Consider the following 17,609-nt stretch of genomic DNA (forward strand, 5'->3'; position numbering starts at 1 on the left):
ATGGATCTTCAGAATTGGGGTATATAAGGCTGGGAAATTCCCACTTCCTTGCTTCTTTTTCTCATCTTCAACCTCTACAAACTTTTCCACATGAAGTTCTCCACCATCGCTAGCGCCTTCGTTGCTGCTTCTTCTGTCCTCGCTGCCCCATTGGCTAAGAGAGACGATGAACCTCTGACCAACAAGACTATCTTGCTTACCAACGATGACGGCTGGGCCGCCACCAACATTCGTGCCACCTACACTGCCCTCAAGAACGCCGGCTACGAGGTGATCATGGTCGCTCCAGTGCTGCAGAGATCTGGTTTCGGTGGTCAGTTCGCTGTGCCAACTTCCGAGACTTTGGAGACCAACGGTGAGTTCTCTTACCCACCAGCTGGCTCTCCATCTTGGGGCCACGAGGACGAGGACCAGAGCATCTGGTACTTCAACGGTACTCCAGCCTCTTGTGTTGCTTTCGGTTTGAACTACGTCATTCCTCAGTACTTTGACAACAAGACCGTCGACTTGGTCGTTGCTGGTCCTAACGAAGGTCTTAACTTGTCTCCAGGTATGTACACCTTGTCTGGTACTATTGGTGCTACTTACGCTTCCGTGCTTAGAGGATACCCAGCCATTGCCTTCTCTGGCTCCAACACCAACAACTCTTTCTACAAGGACGATGAGGACAGACTCGATGACGAGACCTTTACCCCAGTTATCTACGGTAAGAAGGTTGTTGAGCTTGTTGACCGTTTGTTCACCGACTCTGAGTCTCGCCCAAGAGTTTTGCCAAAGACCACTGGTCTTAACGTCAACCTTCCAAAGGTCGGTGACGAGGATGAGAGCTGTCTTGACCCAGAATGGCAATTCGCTCGTTTGTCCGGTGAGGACTCTCCAGCCTCCAACTTGAAGTACGCTGACGGTAAGGTCAAGTACGCCGACGGTTTCTTCGAGGCTCCAACTGAGTGTGTCTTTGGTGACTGTGACTTGCCATCTGAGGCTTGGGTTATCAAGCACCAAAAGTGTAAGACTCCAATCTCTGTGTTCTCCATTGACTACGATGCTTCTTACAAGCAGGCCAAGAACGTCCAGAATTACTTGGGTGAGCTTTTCGCCTAAACTGGCTGATACTGCCGCCTTCCCAATACCTTATTGATTTCTTTGCGTTACCGCTTTTATTTCGAAAAACATGTTTCTTTACAAATGAAAAAAAGTACTTGTGTTAAGCCGACACGGACCCCAGTTGTAAGCCTCACTCTTGATACAGTGGATTACCCTCATGCATACTTTAGACTGACCGGCCCGAGATCAAGAACATGACCTATTACATGTCCCACCACGCCCTCTTTATAAACTCTAAACTTGCTTCCCCAACATTTCATTTCTTAGTACCACAATGTATGTTACTTGCTCCCGCCCAAAGGGTCCCCTACTCGCACAATACAAGTATCTCGGCTAAAACAAAATTTCGCAACCTCTCCCCATCACTGCTATCAGAATTGCCTGCATTTCACATTACGTACTCTATTCTGGGCACACACTCATTAAGCTCCCAGAGTAGCACAAATCCAAAGTTGCTGGTGACCAGACCACTACCCCAGCGTTTATAACAATTGTGTTTCAGTTTGTTATCTGTTGTTCCACCTGTTTGTCTCAATTGGCGATCTTCTATTCCGAGCGGTAACTTCGGCAAATTCATATTCATCCACAGCCAACCAAGTGGTCACTTTGAAGACTCTCCATGTCTCTGACGGAAACCGCTGAGAAGCTTTCAAGCAAGCATGGCAGCAATGGCTTTTTGTCATCGTTTCTCTCTGCCGCCCACAATGTCGCTAATATGGTGATGAGTGACGAGGAGGGCGAAGACACTCGCCAGAGCCTGCCGACTGTTTCCAAAAGACAGTCTAAACACCTACAAAAACCCAACCTGAAGTCCCAAGCGCTGTCGAATCCTACTTCTAGAACGTCCACGCATAGTCATAACGACCACAGTAACTTGTCTTTGGGTAATTCTCACGATAACGACGGAAGCAGTGTTGCTGTTAAGTTTCCTGCTTTGCCTCGTCTATCGACTTCAAACGTCCACTTCGAGCCTGTTCACGACTCGCCTATAAATACCATGGGTAACGGCGACTTACAGCTTCTGCACTTTGATGGTAAATCGTCCATAGGGAACCTGGATGTTCCACTGTTAGCCATCAGCGGCAATGATGGTGGTAAAGATCCCGACGTGTTGGCTGTTCTGGGAAATGATGATTCAAAAGTTGTGAAACGCAAAAGAAGAGGTTCAGAATTGTCATCCCATCAAAGTGTCGATGAAGAGCTGTCTATACAAGAAACAGAAGAGTCCAATCAGGAATTGGACAAAATGCTAGAATCTTCAGACATAAGCTTTGCAAGCTCAAAGAAGAATAAAGAGTTTCATCATAATTTCCGGAAGATCCCGCAATCCGAACGCCTTATTGCTGACTACTCATGTGCTTTATCCAAAGATATCTTGGTGCAAGGTAAGATGTACCTTACTCAAAATTACATTTGTTTTAATTCTAATATCTTGGGGTGGGTAACTCATCTTGTTATTCCTCTCCAAGAAGTCATTCAGATCGAAAAGAAGTCTACTGCTGTGCTTTTTCCTAATGGTATGATCATTCGTACGCTTCACCAAAAATATGTCTTCGCTACATTCATTTCTAGAGATACTACATTCGTTCAAATTACTAGAGTTTGGCATGATGTTCTTCTGGGCAAGAATGACCACAAGAGCAACGGTCGTGCTCGCAGCGCATCACGAGTAAGCAACAGGACAGCAATGGGGTCCGAGGGTTCTTATGACAGTGATGAAGAGAACAGTGATGGAGAAGATGATGGAGACGACGATGACGGAGAAGAAGCTAACGGATCAGATGAAGAGGGTGAAGGTAATAGAGAACGCTCCTCAACCAAAGGTAAAAACGATGATGAGGATGGCGATAATGACGAGGGAGAAAGTAAGAAAGGTTCTGACGAAGGGGAAGATGGAGAGGAAGATCTGCCAAAAGGTAGTGAAGAAGGAGGAGGAGACTTTAAAGGGCTAACAAATCCCGGTCCAGCCGAGCATGAACCAACCAAAGCCGATAGAGAAGATGAAAGTAACGACGTGTTCATTCTTGATCATACCTTCAAAGCTCCACCAGGAGTTGTTTTCAGCATACTTTTTGGTCCTGACACCAACAATTACATCAGAATCTTGGAGGACCAAAAGAACTACGACATCGAGAAAGATAAAATCACCGAGCTCTCCCAAAAGAAGAAGGAGAGAAAGTATGTCTACCTGAAGCCGTTGAGCGGCCCAATTGGCCCCAAGAACACAAAGTGTAACATCACTGACAGATTAGTCCATTGTGACTTTTCCAAATATATTCATATCGAGCAGGTTACCCAGACACCAGACGTGCCGCTGGGTAATGTCTTCAAAATCGTTACAACCATGCTTCTCTCATGGGGCGAAGATAACTCGACAAAAATGCATGTGGTGACTTCCATTGAATGGTCGGGAAAGTCATGGGTCAAGGGTGCGATCGAAAGAGGAAGTATTGATGGTCAGAAAGAATCAATGAAGAGTCTCACGGAATCCGTAACGGATATTATCGAGAATGGTCAAGGCGGTTCAAAGAAAAAGAGAAAGAGATCCAAATCAAAGAAACTGGCGCCTCAAGAGCAGGAGCAAGCACAAGAGCCAGCAAAGGAGCCCACTCTTGTCGAACAACTTACGCAACTCGCCGAAACCATTGGTAAGTCGGTACCATTGGGACTCCCAGTCAGCGATGCTTTACTTGGAGGAATTATTCTAGTGTTTGGCTCGCTAATCTACACCTGGATTCTCGTCTTCTTGTTCGGAGGGTCAAGCGACAAGACTCCTGTCATGAACGATGCAGACGGGTCTGCCAGGCTTCTCAAGTTCGGTAATAACAATTTCTACGTTATGCCGAGCCAGGAAAGATACATCAACGACAAACAGAACCGAATGGTGAAGGAAGCACGCGTCTGGAGCTGGATCAACCTGAGAAGTCTGGGCAAAATCCCTAACTTCAGCAAATCCGACCACCGTTCTCACTTTGCAGATGAATACGCTTCACAAGAGTTTGAAGAGAATGTGAAGCTCACGAAGCAGAGAGTAGACGAACTCTACCATCGCATGAGCGACTGATACAATAACCAAGCAATTAATGAAGGTAATGTAAAATACGATATTTAGCATAAAGCATAATTTGTATTCCTCTTCCTAATGCTCTTGTTATAGCAGACAAGAAATTTTGCACCCAACGCCGTCACGAGACATCTATAGGCTTCTGCGAGAAGGAGCTAAGAAAGTGCGAGGGAGATAATAAGTAAGGCAGGTAGGCAGAAAAAAAAAAATTAAGACGCACTCTTCTATCGAACCCCACTGCCTGATTCTAATTCCTCCTTCACAATCTCATCTTCAATCGACAAACATCGTCCTTTTTTTCACCTTGCTTCCAAAAGCTCCCTATCCCTGCCACAACTACAAATTGTATCCTGAGTGATATCAAAGGACCAGTTCGTTTTCTTTTTTTCCCCAATTTTCACTTCGTTTCCCGTCCCCGGTATTTTGTCTTTGCCCAGGGCTCCATTGGAGGTTAGCTCTACATCTGACTTTGGTGGGACAAAACTTTCAACTTCCCATTTTTTATTTCCCATCCCACAATTTGCATTGCTAGCCTTGATTGATCTACCATGAAGCTAAATCCGTTCTTTCTACTAGCGTTTTTGTTTGCCTACTTCACTGCGGTGTTGCCGGCGGTATTCGGAGAAGCAGTGTCGCAAGAAGCAGCCGGTGACGACAATGGAAGACCGTTATTGAGTGAAGTCAAGAATAAAAATATCCTTCCGTTGGATTTACGATCGCTCCAGGACTGGAAACTCACAGATTTGCTCTTGGTCAGCGACATTGATGGCAATTTGCATGCGGTAGAGAGACACACTGGTGCTTTCCTCTGGACGCTACCGCTAGACGAGCCACTCGTGCGTGTTTCAAGGAACAAGTTCCCAAGAAAAGATCCCGAGAACAATACAAACCTACTATGGCTTGTTGAGCCTTACCAGGATGGGTCCTTGTATTATTTCACGCCACAATATGGCCTAAATAAACTACCTACGTCGATCAAGAACTTGGTGATGGAGGCTCCATTCTCTTTAAGTGGAGATAATAAAATCTATACTGGCGTTCGAAAGACGTCGTTATACACAATCAACATGAAGACAGGCGAAGTGTTGAACCAGTTTGGGTCAGCTGACGAAAGTTGTCCGGCTCCCAATCTTTACAAGTCTCCAAACTTCAGGCCAGACCTGGATGAAAATACTATCATGCTCGGAAAGACGACCTATGAGTTGCTGGTCCACTACAAGTATGATTCCAGCGTGGTCTGGAACATCACTTACTCGTCTTGGGGCCCCAATAACATTGACAATGACTTGATCATGCAAAACGGTCAGTCAATTGACGATCTTTACTTTACTCCTTTCCACGATAAATCGTTACTAGCCATCAACAAGGGGAGCGGCACGCCTCAGTGGATCTGCAGATTGCCTTCCTTAGCTGTCAATGTTTTTGATGTTTTCAACAACGAAGAAAACCTCAACCAGTATGTGACGTTGCCTCATCCACTCAAGGTTTTGAATGATCTCCAGCAACTTGATGATGCCCAAAAAGAGGCTGCCAATAACGACCTTTGTTTTGTTAACAGAACTGCAAATGGAAAGGAATGGTTTGCCATGAGCTTCCGCAATTACCCAACACTACTTAAATCTGCTCCAATTGCTCAATATCAAATGGCCCTTTACCAATTCGCTACCGGTACATTGGATCGCCAAACCCAGGACTTCCTCTCTCGTCTTAATGTTAGTCGAGAAGATGTTGAACCATTCATTAACGGTGTCCATAAGATAAACCTCCTTTCGCCTGACTCGATGTACCAACCGCATCTGCAATTCCGTAAGGAGGAATATTTGGGTATTGGTGATGGCTCAGATGGCTCGACTGGTGTTGAAAAAGAGCTGAAGCAAGTACCTCATATGATCGATGGTATTCTTTTCCCACAAACTAACGATGATCCCGGTCAAGGATTGGCAACAATAGACGAAAGACGCAAGGAACTTATGGCCAACGACAGAAACTATCCAACGGGCTTACCGGCTAGTCGCTCTGACGCTGACGTTGCAATCCCTCAGTCTGATCCACGCCATACACTTTCATTTTTCAGACGTATAGCTGAGGACGTTGTGGTCCTTTGTATCTTGCTTTTGGTTCTTTTCTCTGCCGGGAAACTCAACGGCTTCATACAGTTCAACAAAGGTAAGGACATTGCTTTGGCCGAGAAGGTGAACGACCTTGAAATCAATTTACAAGACCCTAAAGCCCTCAAGGTTGTGGAGGAACCCGAAGAAAAGCCCCTTCCCCAAATTCCCGTCGAACTGACTGACGCTACACAGGAGACTCAAGACTTGAAGAAGGAACCAACCACTGAAGAGAGCCCGAAGAAGAAAGTGAAGATCATCACAGATGAGGACACTCATGAAGTTGTGCCTGGTGAGGCCGCTAATGATGGATCCGCCATTGCTGATGGAGAGTCTAACACAATAACCAAGAAGAAAAGAAAAAGAGGAAGCAGAGGAGGCAAAAGAGGAGGTAAAGGCAAAAAGAACGCTGAGAGCAAAGATGAAGAGGATCCTAAAGATGAAGCTTCTGAGAACACTCAAGTTGCAAGTGATGAGTCGAGTGTTGAGGATGCAGAACCTATCCCTACCAAGTCTCTTGTGAAGCAGTTCAGCAAGAGGAACAACACAAACAAAAAGTTGCAGATCGACAATAACTTGATCATCTCAGATAAGATATTGGGGTATGGCTCACATGGTACCGTTGTATACGAAGGAACATTTGAGAACAGACCGGTCGCAGTGAAGCGGATGCTTCTTGATTTCTACGACATAGCTAATCATGAAGTTCGCCTTCTACAGGAAAGTGATGACCATCCAAATGTTGTGAGGTACTTCTGTTCACAGTCTAGTGAGTCTGAGAAGTTCTTGTACATTGCCCTTGAATTATGTGTTTGTTCCCTCGAAGATCTCGTTGAGAAGCCCAAGCTTGATAAAGCTGCATTGAAGCTCGACCATCATCTTAAGAATGAGGTGTTGCTCCAGCTTGTAAGTGGGCTTCACTACTTGCATTCCCTCAAGATTGTTCATCGTGATATAAAACCACAAAACATCTTGGTTGGTGATTCTACAAGAAAGAAGCATTCAAAGACTGTCGCAGCTTTCAGACTACTCATATCCGATTTTGGATTGTGTAAGAAACTTGATGCGGATCAATCATCTTTCAGAGCTACCACTCAGCATGCAGCCTCCGGAACATCGGGCTGGAGAGCCCCTGAATTACTTTTGCATCATGACCTCATGGAAATCTCCCCAGACACTGTGTCTTCGCTCAATTCTACGTCGAAACACTCGATCAAGGATGGTAATGGGCCGGCCAATGGTTCAGGCAAGCGTCTCACGAAGGCAATTGATATCTTTTCGCTCGGTTGTGTTTTCTATTACATTTTGACTGGTGGCGGTCATCCTTTTGGTGATCGGTACTTAAGAGAAGGTAACATAGTGAGAGGAGAGTATGACTTGTCTGCATTAAAGCAGCATTGCCCACACGATTGGGTCGAGGCCACTCACTTGATCGCTTCGATGATATCATTCAACCCCAAAACCAGACCTGATACTTCTTTGATTATGAGACACCCATACTTCTGGACTTACAATAAGAAGTTAGAATTTCTTCTCAAGGTCAGCGACAGGTTCGAAATTGAGAGGAGAGATCCACCAAGCCCGCTTTTACTTAGTTTGGAGGAAGCTGGACAAACTGTTCATCAAGGCGACTGGCTCGCCAGGTTTGATCAAGAATTCATTGATAACTTGGGCAAGTATCGCAAGTACAACACGGATAAACTCATGGATCTTTTGCGTGCCTTGCGTAACAAATACCATCATTTCAATGATATGCCTCCTGAACTACAGGTGCAAATGAGTCCACTTCCAACCGGGTTCTATTCTTACTTCAACAACAAGTTCCCAAAGCTTCTCATGGAAACTTATAGAGTTGTCGCTGATGAAGGAATCAAAGACGAACATATCTTTGAGAGTTTCTATTCGGCAACTTAGGGATTGTACATTAAATAAAAGACCGCCTCATGAATTATGATACATAGTAGTAGAGCTCTATTTCTTCCCCGCTTTTCCTTTCTTTCTCTGTGGCTGTGGTTTACTTACCTTGCCTTGGTTATTCTTCTGTTGGTTTTTCGATTGACCCTTTGGATTACCCTTTGGCTGATTCCTTCCCTTTGGGCGTGGTGCTTCCTTCTTATTCTGGTTCTCAGTAACTTTTGGACCGGTTGGAGCGTTTGAACGGGGCGCTATACTCTCTGTTGTTTCTTTCTTCAGGGTACCTTCCACGGGCTTCTGTTGTAGTTCTTCGTCAGAGTCGTCATTATCCTCATCCTTAAACTTGGTATGCTTTCCTTGGAAGTTCGACGCCGAAATGGCTGGCGACTTCATGCTATTACTGGCAGCAGCACCTCCTGAGGCACCACCCAATGTTCTTTGAATATATTGTGCAGCTTCCTCCTTACTCTTGGTGTCAGTATCCTCTGCCTTCTGGTCAGCTGTATCAAGATCCTTCAATTTCTTCATAGACGCCTTGACTCTGTCGAGCTCCCTCATAATTGGATGTCCATCGGTATTGACACCCAGAGCCTTGAGGTATGCAAACACGATGGAGACCGTGCAATATAGGTAGTTGGTAAGGAACTCTGCCTCCTCCTTCGGCAGCTTGCATTTCTTTATAAGCTCATCCAAAGATTCACCAACTAATGGCAGCAAAGCCACTTCTAATTCCTTGACCGAATCCTGAAGACCCAAGGCCAAATCTCTCACTTCTTCAACGTTCTCCATTTATAGTGTGGTTGTTGGTTGATGTTCCGAGAGGTCTGATTATTTTCGCACATAGCAGATGCTCATCGGAAAGTCTGGAGACAGATACTCACTCATCCTACAATATGGTAACGAAGACTAACAGAGATATATTAACTGGTGGTAAGAAATACCAGCAGAAACAAGCGAAGAAATATGGTGTTGAGGAAGTTGTTTTTGACAAACAAGCTCGTGAAGAGTTCTTGACTGGTTTCCACAAGCGTAAGGTGGAGCGTCAGAAGAAGGCTCAAGCCTACCACAAGGAGCAGGAAAGAAAGGCAAGAATCGAGGAAAGAAAGCAGCTACGTGAGGACGAGAAGAATAAGTTCGAGGAACAACTCAAACAGCTCAGAGAGCTGCGAGAGCTTCTTGAACCAGTACTTGATAAGGAAGAAGTCGAAGCCACGCCGAATGGGAAAGCCGAAGTAAATGCAAAAGAGTCAGACGATGAATGGACGGGATTTGAAGAGGACAATAAAGAAGAGGTCGCTGAAGATGCTGTTGAAGAAGGTGAAGAAGATGAGGAACCTGTCAAGGGTATCCTACTGAGGAAGCAGGTTTTCAAGGCTGACAACAAGAACTACCTTGGCGATGCTGTGGTCGACAAAGAGACTGAGGTTACCATCGAGTCGCTCGATAATCCTTACACAACTGCCATTACCAACAGAAGCATAGAAGCGTTGGCCAAGGCTAACAATGTCAACTTAGATAAGTCGGACGAGGTGCTCGAAGGCTCTATCAAGAGAGCCAAGGACTACGCTAAGCTTTGTGGCGTGGAAAAGCCCAAGCCAAAGCAGCAGAAGAAGAAGAAGTTCAGATACTTGACCAAGGCCGAGAGAAAGGACAACAACATGAGACAGAAGATCAGCAAGCTCAAGAGCCGTAGACAGGCTATGCAAAAGTAATGGGGCAGATTGATAAGAACAGTAATACCTCCCTCGGCTGCTAGCAGCTAGTTCGCTCATTAACATAGAACAAAACACCACATACATATAATTATTAAGGAAGTAAAAATTACATTCAGCGACTTCAATTCACCCATATAAGGTAGCAGAGTCCACCTCTGGATACTAGACCTGGGTATCTGTTAGTGCGGGTAACTGGAGTCGCATGTATGGCGATGAGAATCGCATCGAGAGTTGTTTTGGAAAAAAAAAAAATGTATAACACTCACCAGTTACCAACTTTTCTTTCTGGATTTGCAACGTATCCACACTTTTACAGGTGCCTTTGGTATCTCTAGAATTGTGTATAAGTGTATGTTTCATTCACTTTTGTTTATTCGTGCCAAAATACCGTGATGACTAGCTGTCGCCCCAGACGGAGGCTCCTTTTCAGGACTATGACCGATTCGACAAATAGCCAAACACACTGAAAATTCTGATCGTATTTATAGCACGAACTCATTATGAGCTTCTACTAACAGCTAGTGCAAATTACAATGTTTCATTGAATGGAGTAATTGGGGCTGATGATGACTTTCCATGCTAATCATGAAATATCTTAGTGATTATCAAACTTACTCAGTACTGAAGCCTTTTCCTACCCTTTTCCCCAGCCTGTGTAATCTTTTCCTCTACCGTAGTTGACCTTTAAACTTTGTAACCTGTTATGCCATTCTTGGCGTGATACCTCTGGAGCGCACACTATGTACCTACTCGCGACTTAGATCTTGCGCCCCGGTAACGAACTACAGCCTTATTCGAACTACTCAATAACAACCGGCTCCCCTTAGCGGCAGCATCCTCAAGATGTCATTCGACGACCTTAAGTTAAACGACATTATCCCACTTCCTTTCAGGATCCTTCTATTGGTCCAATTCGGTATCCACCTTTGGTATACACTCGTGTGGTACTGTTATAAGGTCCATGGCATAAACGTGTTGGCGTTGCTCAACCTTTCCTATTCTCCACATAAGTACCCTTCGATATCATATATTGACGAAGCCAACTATGGTGAGTTTGCTACGTCGTCTGTGGCAGACCTTTCAGAGAACCAGCACTTGGTCAATGGCATAAACCGTAACATCAAGGTTACATTATTGGCTAACGTGAGTGGGCTCTTCTTTTACTGGTGTTCGGCGCTTTTCGTTGACGACGACTCGAAAGCGTTCTGGTTCTTCCGGGCTGTTCTGCCAACAATACTCATGATACACACACTTTATAGATTCTTCCTACAACGGGGCACGATTGCAACCGTCCGCATAAACACTACGGTTAAGCGAATTCTTTTTGGCGATATCAATTCGTCGACTATGAGAACAAACGATATCCTCCTATCGGATTCCTTGATTTCTTACGCCAAAGTTATTAACGATTGGGGTATGTTTGTTTGGAAGACATACATTCCTACAGAGCTGAACTATAACGCTGAGCTCGAAACCTTTATGCTTTCAATGCCAGCGCTTATTCGTATGAAACAATGTTGGTATGAATACCTGATAACCAAGCAGAGACAGCACTTGTTTAACTTCTTGAAGTACTCCATGAGTCTCGGTCCTGTGATCATCAATTTACTCATTAAGCTCAAGATGACCCAGCTCACCGAAGATGCTGATGTTTCCGCTCAATTGAACGTTCTTAATCGCTGGTGGTACTTTTTGTCTACCATCAGTGCATCATACCTGTTTTTCTGGGACGTGAAAATGGATTGGGGCTTTAGCATGTTCGACATCTTGTTGCACAGAAGAGGCTCCCATTGGGTCCTTTTACGTGAGCCAAACAAGTTGGTTTACAATAACACCATTGCATACTTCACCATCATAGGACTTGATTTTGTGCTTCGGTTTATCTGGGTTCTCAAACTCTTTGTTATCAAGGAAACTGAGGTGAGATTAGGTCTCAAGAACAAGGTTGGAAACTTCTTGTTTGGACTTGATTTCTTATCCTTGGGATACGCTTTGCTTGAATTTCTTGAAATTGTCAGAAGGTGGCTTTGGTGTTTCCTTAAACTAGAAAGTGACTTGGTCAAACTACAATATGGCGATACTAAGAACGCTATCCCGCTAGCGTCCGTCAAGATCGGGTAAGTCTCTACACATAGGTTCATGAAATATTTATTCTAAACGTAATGTACATGCAAATCCGGGAAACCTTTAGTTGTTGTTGTCGAGCCATTTCTGAGCACTGTTTCTCCAAGCCAAGTCGGCCTTTGGACTGATTCTGTTCTCAGCAGTCCACTTGTATTTAATTGGGGACTTGATCCATGCATAAATGAGGAACACGGAGGACATAGCCCCAACGGCATAGACGTTCAAAGGAGGAGCGTGTGCCATGTTTGGTTCAGGGAAGCTGTTAAGGCGATGGTAATGTGTAAGAGGAATTATGAGAATATGGTTGGTGGAACTTTTCGGTGCGCGCACACCATTATGATGGGCCAAAGCTTAGACTCCAGGCAAGCAAACAACATAAATAGACTTATTCAAGTGAAAAAATGAAGATAATTGGTCCAGCGAAAGGGAAGCTCGACCTTTGTTGGTTTAAAATATCAATTTCACTAATGAAACGGCTCTAACGTTGGAAACTACAGCCTCGATGAGAGTACCACCAATTTAGTAGCATCATTGAAAACGTATACTTTGCTAGATTATTTCAAATGCAATCATATCTGTCTCTTATTGTAACAGTACTTTATTCAATGCCATCTGTTGTTCCATCAAGATGTCTTGTTGAAAGTGTCGTGCACATAAGCCACAACGAAAAAATTTACTACTACGCTTCACGGTGAAAAAGTCAAATCCTTCAAGTCATCAATACCCAAAACAATGTTGAGGCTCTTATCGAAAAGTAGTCTTCGGATGGCGCCTCGCCTTGTCCGTACTGCTCGTCTCCCGCAGGCTTCTTACCACGTTCTGAAGTTGGACGAGTCTTTGGACACATCCTACAATTCACTCACAGACTACGGATCCTACAAAGCCAACATCTTCACCCATAGACTTCCTGAATCCACCGCCCAGCAATCTCCTTCATTGGTTGCTTTGCATCACAGATTACGTTTACCAGAGTCCTATACCTTGTCGACGTTGTCGCAAGCCTTGAACTGTGACAAGAGCACTGGTTTGGCTAACAACTACGGCTTGAGCATCCTTGGCCGGAACTTACTAGCATACTACGTCAGCGAACACTTGTTGATGAACTACCCTAGACTTCCATTGCCTGTTCACAACGAAGCAACCAACGCATACATGGGTCCATACAGTTTAGCTGAGATCGGTCGCTCTTGGGGTATCGAGACTGATGTCAAGACAAAGTTGGAAAAGTACCTCGCCAGTGAGCCAGAGTTCATCACATACGGAAGATTGCGTTTCTTGTCTGAAGAGGCCAAGGACGTTCCACAGGAAGAGGGTATAAAAGAGTACAAGCAAGCCAAGTTGGGCCTCTATGACGAAAACTCAAAGACATATTTGACACAGGAAGAAGAGGCTTACGTCCACGCTGTTAGATCCATCGTTGGTGGTATGTACACTCACGCTGGCGAAGAAGCTGCTAAAAAATTCATTCAGTCCCACATTTTGTCTAGAAAGATTCCATTGCATGAAATGTTCCAGTTCAGCAAACCTACTAGAGAATTGACGAGGTTGTGTGACAAGTTGGGTCTTGAGGATCCTCTAGAAATCAGATTAATTGCCGAAACCGGTAGATTGTCCACCCACGCTATCTTTGTGGCTGGTGCATTCTCTGGTGGCAACAAGTTGGGAGAGGGCGTTGGTGCTTCCTTGAACGAGGCCAAGACAAGAGCTGTGGTCAATGCATTGTTGTCTTACTACTTGTACACCCCAGTCAACGAGCAGGGTGACGAAATCAAGACTCCTAGCGAGGACAACTACAAATTTGAGGGGATTGTTGGTTCTGGTGATGTTGCAATCTAATCTAACCTGTACATATAAACAAGCAAGGCTTGCATCAATATAACACGAATCACGAAGAGATAGTAGATGTTAGTATGAAGAGTTGGTTCTGCTCTTTGTATCATTTAACGTGGTACAACAATGACAGTAAAGAGAATAATTACTTAGACAAATCAAAATTACGGCTATTTAGTTCAGTTCACTTCCTTGGTTCATTCACATTCATTTAATTCGTATTTTTATATTTTGAAAAAAGCCATGAATTCAGATTCTGATGGCAGTTACCATATTATGGATGCAAGTGGCAGAAAATATCACGAATCGCAGAAACAACACGTTTAGTAAAATCAAATCCAATTTAACCAACTTTTTTTCTTTCTATTCCATGAAATCATCATACAATTCGTATTCTTCTTTTAAACCTCTCTCTTCCAGTATCATAGCATTACGCTACTGCCTTGCAACGTTCAATAGGCGTGGTTGCAAAAAACCTGCGTGCAATCGGAGTCAAGAGTTTTATTAGTAGCGAAAAAATTCACCCATGCACATTGAGAGCTTCCTCATCTCTTCCCCATAATCGCACTCACCTTCTCACTTCTTCAAACAGAAACCCACATTTCAAAAATTAAAATGTCCTTGAACGTTCTTGTCGTCGGTAACGGTGGTAGAGAACACGCTATCTCCTGGAGATTGGCCCAATCCCCTTTGGTGCTGAAAATCTACGTCGCTCCAGGTAATGGAGGTACTTCTACCTCTGACGATAAGGTGGTGAACGTTCCTGAGTTGTCTGGTTCTCCTAAGCACTTTGATGGTCTTCAGAAGTTCGCTTTGGAGAAGAACATTGGCTTGGTTGTGCCTGGCCCAGAGCAGCCATTGGTTGACGGTATTTCTACTGTTTTCTCCAAGGTTGGCATTCCCGTGTTCGGTCCCAGCGCCAAAGCTGCTACCATGGAGGGCTCCAAGGCTTTCTCCAAGCTGTTCATGGATAAGCACAGCATTCCTACTGCCCAGTTTAAGAACTTTACTGATGTCGACGCTGCTAGACAGCACATCAAGGATGTTGACTACAAGATCGTTTTGAAGGCCGATGGTATCGCTGCTGGTAAAGGTGTGTTGATTCCAGAGACCAAGGAAGAGGCCTTGGCTGGTCTTGACGAGATCATGGTGGCCAAGAACTTTGGTGCTGCTGGTGACGAGATCGTCATTGAGGAGTACCTTGAAGGTGACGAATTGTCCATCTTGACCATCACCGATGGTTACTCTTTCTTCAACTTGCCAACTTCTCAGGACCACAAGAGAGCTGGTAACGGTGACACTGGTCTTAACACTGGTGGTATGGGTGCTTACGCTCCTGCCCCAATTGCAACCCCTCAGGTCTTGAGCAAGATCGATGAACAAATCATCAAGCCAACCATTGATGGTATGAGAAAGGATGGTTTCCCAATGTGCGGTGTTTTGTTCACTGGTATCATGTTGAGCCCATCGAAGGAGCCAAAGGTTTTGGAGTACAATGTCAGATTTGGTGACCCAGAGACTCAAACTGTCTTGCCATTGTTGACCGCTGACACTGACTTGGCTGAGGTTATGTTGGCCGCCGCCGAGCACAGATTGGACTCCGTTTCCATTAAGACCAAGCCTAACACTTACTCTACTACTGTTGTCATGGCTGCTGGTGGTTACCCAGATGCCTACGGAAAGGGTGACGAGATCAGCATCAAGGACACCCCAGAAGACACTTACATTTTCCACGCAGGTACTGCTGAAAAGGATGGTAAGGTTGTCACTGCTGGTGGCCGTGTTATTGCTGCTACTGCTACTGCCTCCACCTTGAGAGAGTCTGTGGACAAGGCTTACGTTGGTGTTGAGTGTGTTTCCTTCAACAAGAAGTACAACAGAACCGATATCGCTCACCGTGCTTTCAGAGACGCTGATGCCACTGCTGGTGGCTCTACTTACGCCGAGGCTGGTGTTTCAGTTGACAACGGTAATTTGTTGGTTGAGCAGATCAAGGCCAAGGTCAAGTCTACCGCTAGAAAGGGCGCCGACTCTGACATTGGTGGTTTCGGTGGTTTGTTTGACTTGAAGGCTGCTGGTTTCGCCGGTGAGGACACCTTGTTGGTTGCCGCCACTGATGGTGTTGGTACCAAATTGAGAATCGCTCAGATCATGGATGTCCATGACACCGTTGGTATTGACTTGGTTGCCATGAACGTCAACGACTTGGTTGTCCAGGGTGCTGAGCCATTGATCTTCCTTGACTATTTCGCTACTGGTAAGCTTGATGTTGAGGTTGCTGCCAAGTTCGTTAGCGGTGTCGCTGACGGATGTGTGACTGCTGGCTGTGCCTTGGTTGGTGGTGAAACCAGTGAAATGCCAGGTATGTACGATGTTGGCCACTACGACACTAACGGTACTGCCGTCGGTGCCGTTCACAAGGACAGGATCTTGCCTAAGGTGTCTGCTATGAAGGAGGGCAATGTTTTGATCGGTTTGAAGTCTGACGGTGTCCACTCCAACGGTTTCTCTCTCGTTCGTCACATTATCGACAAGGCTGGCCTTAAGTACACCAGCCAAGCTCCATGGAGTGAGGGTAAGACCATCGGTGAGGAGCTTTTGGTTCCTACCAAGATTTACGTCAAGCAATTGTTGCCAACCATCCAGAAGGACTTGCTTCTCGGAATGGCTCACATCACTGGTGGTGGTTTGGTTGAGAACATTCCTCGTGCTTTGCCAAAGCACTTGCAAGCCCGTGTTGACATGAGCAAATGGGAAGTTGCCGAGATCTTCAAGTGGTTCGGCAAGCAGGGCAGAGTTCCATACGAGGACTTGTTGAAGACCTTCAACCTCGGTATCGGTATGGTCCTTATCGTGGAGCAAGATAAGGTTGACTCTGTCCTCAGCGAGCTTAAGCAAGCTGGTGAGGATGCCGTTGTCATTGGTGACTTGGGCGCAAGAAAGGGTGACGATGCTGGCTGTATCGTTAACAACATTGGCAAGCTCTACTAAGTAATAGGCCGTTTATGTTAGTATGTATAATAGAGAAACACTCAAGAAGTGTTCATGGACTTAGACCTAAGCGACAGAAGTTACAGTGTAAATATCATTTAGCTTTCTTTATGTTGGTGTTCCAATCAAACTCCTACTTCTTGTTAAGCTTTCAAAGATCAGCGCCTGTACTAAGCACTCACGATAACAACCGTTTTGATGTGCAAGCTACGAAGTACAGAAATGACTCCTGACCACTTTCAGAGCCATAAAGAAAACGAGTTTATTATTGGCAGACCACCCAATACCATTTCAAAGCATTAGCCACATTTGCAACCACCAACACTGGTGATGTCGCAGCACAGGTGATGCTCGCAAGGTTATCTATGAATTTACCACAACAGGCGATGGAAGCAACTGGAGTCACGTGCTATTGCATCTTCGAAGGAAGGAACTTGGAGGAGACTTTGGGTCATTCACCTGATTATGGAGGTAGTAAACCACTCCTATATAAGCTTTGAAGTGGTACCACTGATCTAATCAATTGCGTGATGCTGGATGTACCAGGAGTTAATGTATGGGCATCTGGCAGGCATCTTTGGCTGCAAAACGCTTAGACAAAAGGGCTTTATCGTAATAAAAGCCAAGCCTTCCTGGTATTAAGCCAAGTATCTTCGGAAATTGCCTTGTATGATTGTAGTAAGTCCAAATATGCCACTTCTGTAAGACCGCACTGGTGTTGGGCACTATACTTACTGTCTTACATCCTGCGAAAGACAG

At 45.0% G+C, this 17,609-nt stretch overlaps 8 protein-coding genes across 8 annotated transcripts; 7 read left to right on the forward strand and 1 right to left on the reverse strand. All coding sequences in view use genetic code 12, as the record gives it.

Annotated features, from left to right (window-relative positions):
* Positions 1–90: 90 nt before the first annotated feature.
* PHO100 (Pho100p) lies at positions 91–1,101 on the forward strand (the record flags this gene model as incomplete). The annotated part of the gene is made up of 1 exon (XM_025488891.1): positions 91–1,101. One exon carries the CDS (start codon positions 91–93, stop codon positions 1,099–1,101), a length of 1,011 nt encoding a protein of 336 aa, XP_025343207.1.
* A 622-nt stretch (positions 1,102–1,723) lies between these two features.
* Positions 1,724–4,168, forward strand: CXQ85_005295 (uncharacterized protein; the record flags this gene model as incomplete). Its single annotated transcript, XM_025488892.1, has 1 exon — positions 1,724–4,168. The coding sequence occupies one exon, from the start codon at positions 1,724–1,726 to the stop codon at positions 4,166–4,168; it is 2,445 nt and encodes an 814-aa protein (XP_025343208.1).
* Positions 4,169–4,716: 548 nt separating this feature from the next.
* Positions 4,717–8,190, forward strand: IRE1 (bifunctional endoribonuclease/protein kinase; the record flags this gene model as incomplete). Its single annotated transcript, XM_025488893.1, has 1 exon — positions 4,717–8,190. The coding sequence occupies one exon, from the start codon at positions 4,717–4,719 to the stop codon at positions 8,188–8,190; it is 3,474 nt and encodes a 1,157-aa protein (XP_025343209.1).
* Positions 8,191–8,247: 57 nt separating this feature from the next.
* On the reverse strand, positions 8,248–8,979 carry CXQ85_005297 (uncharacterized protein; the record flags this gene model as incomplete). The annotated part of the gene is made up of 1 exon (XM_025488894.1): positions 8,248–8,979. One exon carries the CDS (start codon positions 8,977–8,979, stop codon positions 8,248–8,250), a length of 732 nt encoding a protein of 243 aa, XP_025343210.1.
* A 104-nt stretch (positions 8,980–9,083) lies between these two features.
* CXQ85_005298 (uncharacterized protein) lies at positions 9,084–9,902 on the forward strand (the record flags this gene model as incomplete). Its single annotated transcript, XM_025488895.1, has 1 exon — positions 9,084–9,902. The coding sequence occupies one exon, from the start codon at positions 9,084–9,086 to the stop codon at positions 9,900–9,902; it is 819 nt and encodes a 272-aa protein (XP_025343211.1).
* An 846-nt stretch (positions 9,903–10,748) lies between these two features.
* Positions 10,749–12,026, forward strand: ERD1 (Erd1p; the record flags this gene model as incomplete). The annotated part of the gene is made up of 1 exon (XM_025488896.1): positions 10,749–12,026. The coding sequence occupies one exon, from the start codon at positions 10,749–10,751 to the stop codon at positions 12,024–12,026; it is 1,278 nt and encodes a 425-aa protein (XP_025343212.1).
* A 768-nt stretch (positions 12,027–12,794) lies between these two features.
* MRPL3 (mitochondrial 54S ribosomal protein mL44) lies at positions 12,795–13,865 on the forward strand (the record flags this gene model as incomplete). Its single annotated transcript, XM_025488897.1, has 1 exon — positions 12,795–13,865. The coding sequence occupies one exon, from the start codon at positions 12,795–12,797 to the stop codon at positions 13,863–13,865; it is 1,071 nt and encodes a 356-aa protein (XP_025343213.1).
* A 609-nt stretch (positions 13,866–14,474) lies between these two features.
* On the forward strand, positions 14,475–16,850 carry ADE5,7 (bifunctional aminoimidazole ribotide synthase/glycinamide ribotide synthase; the record flags this gene model as incomplete). Its single annotated transcript, XM_025488898.1, has 1 exon — positions 14,475–16,850. The coding sequence occupies one exon, from the start codon at positions 14,475–14,477 to the stop codon at positions 16,848–16,850; it is 2,376 nt and encodes a 791-aa protein (XP_025343214.1).
* Positions 16,851–17,609: the final 759 nt, after the last annotated feature.

This window comes from Candidozyma haemuli (genome assembly GCF_002926055.2).
Source record: "Candidozyma haemuli strain B11899 chromosome Unknown J_2014730914, whole genome shotgun sequence".
NCBI classification, from domain to species: Eukaryota; Fungi; Ascomycota; class Pichiomycetes; order Serinales; family Metschnikowiaceae; genus Candidozyma; species Candidozyma haemuli.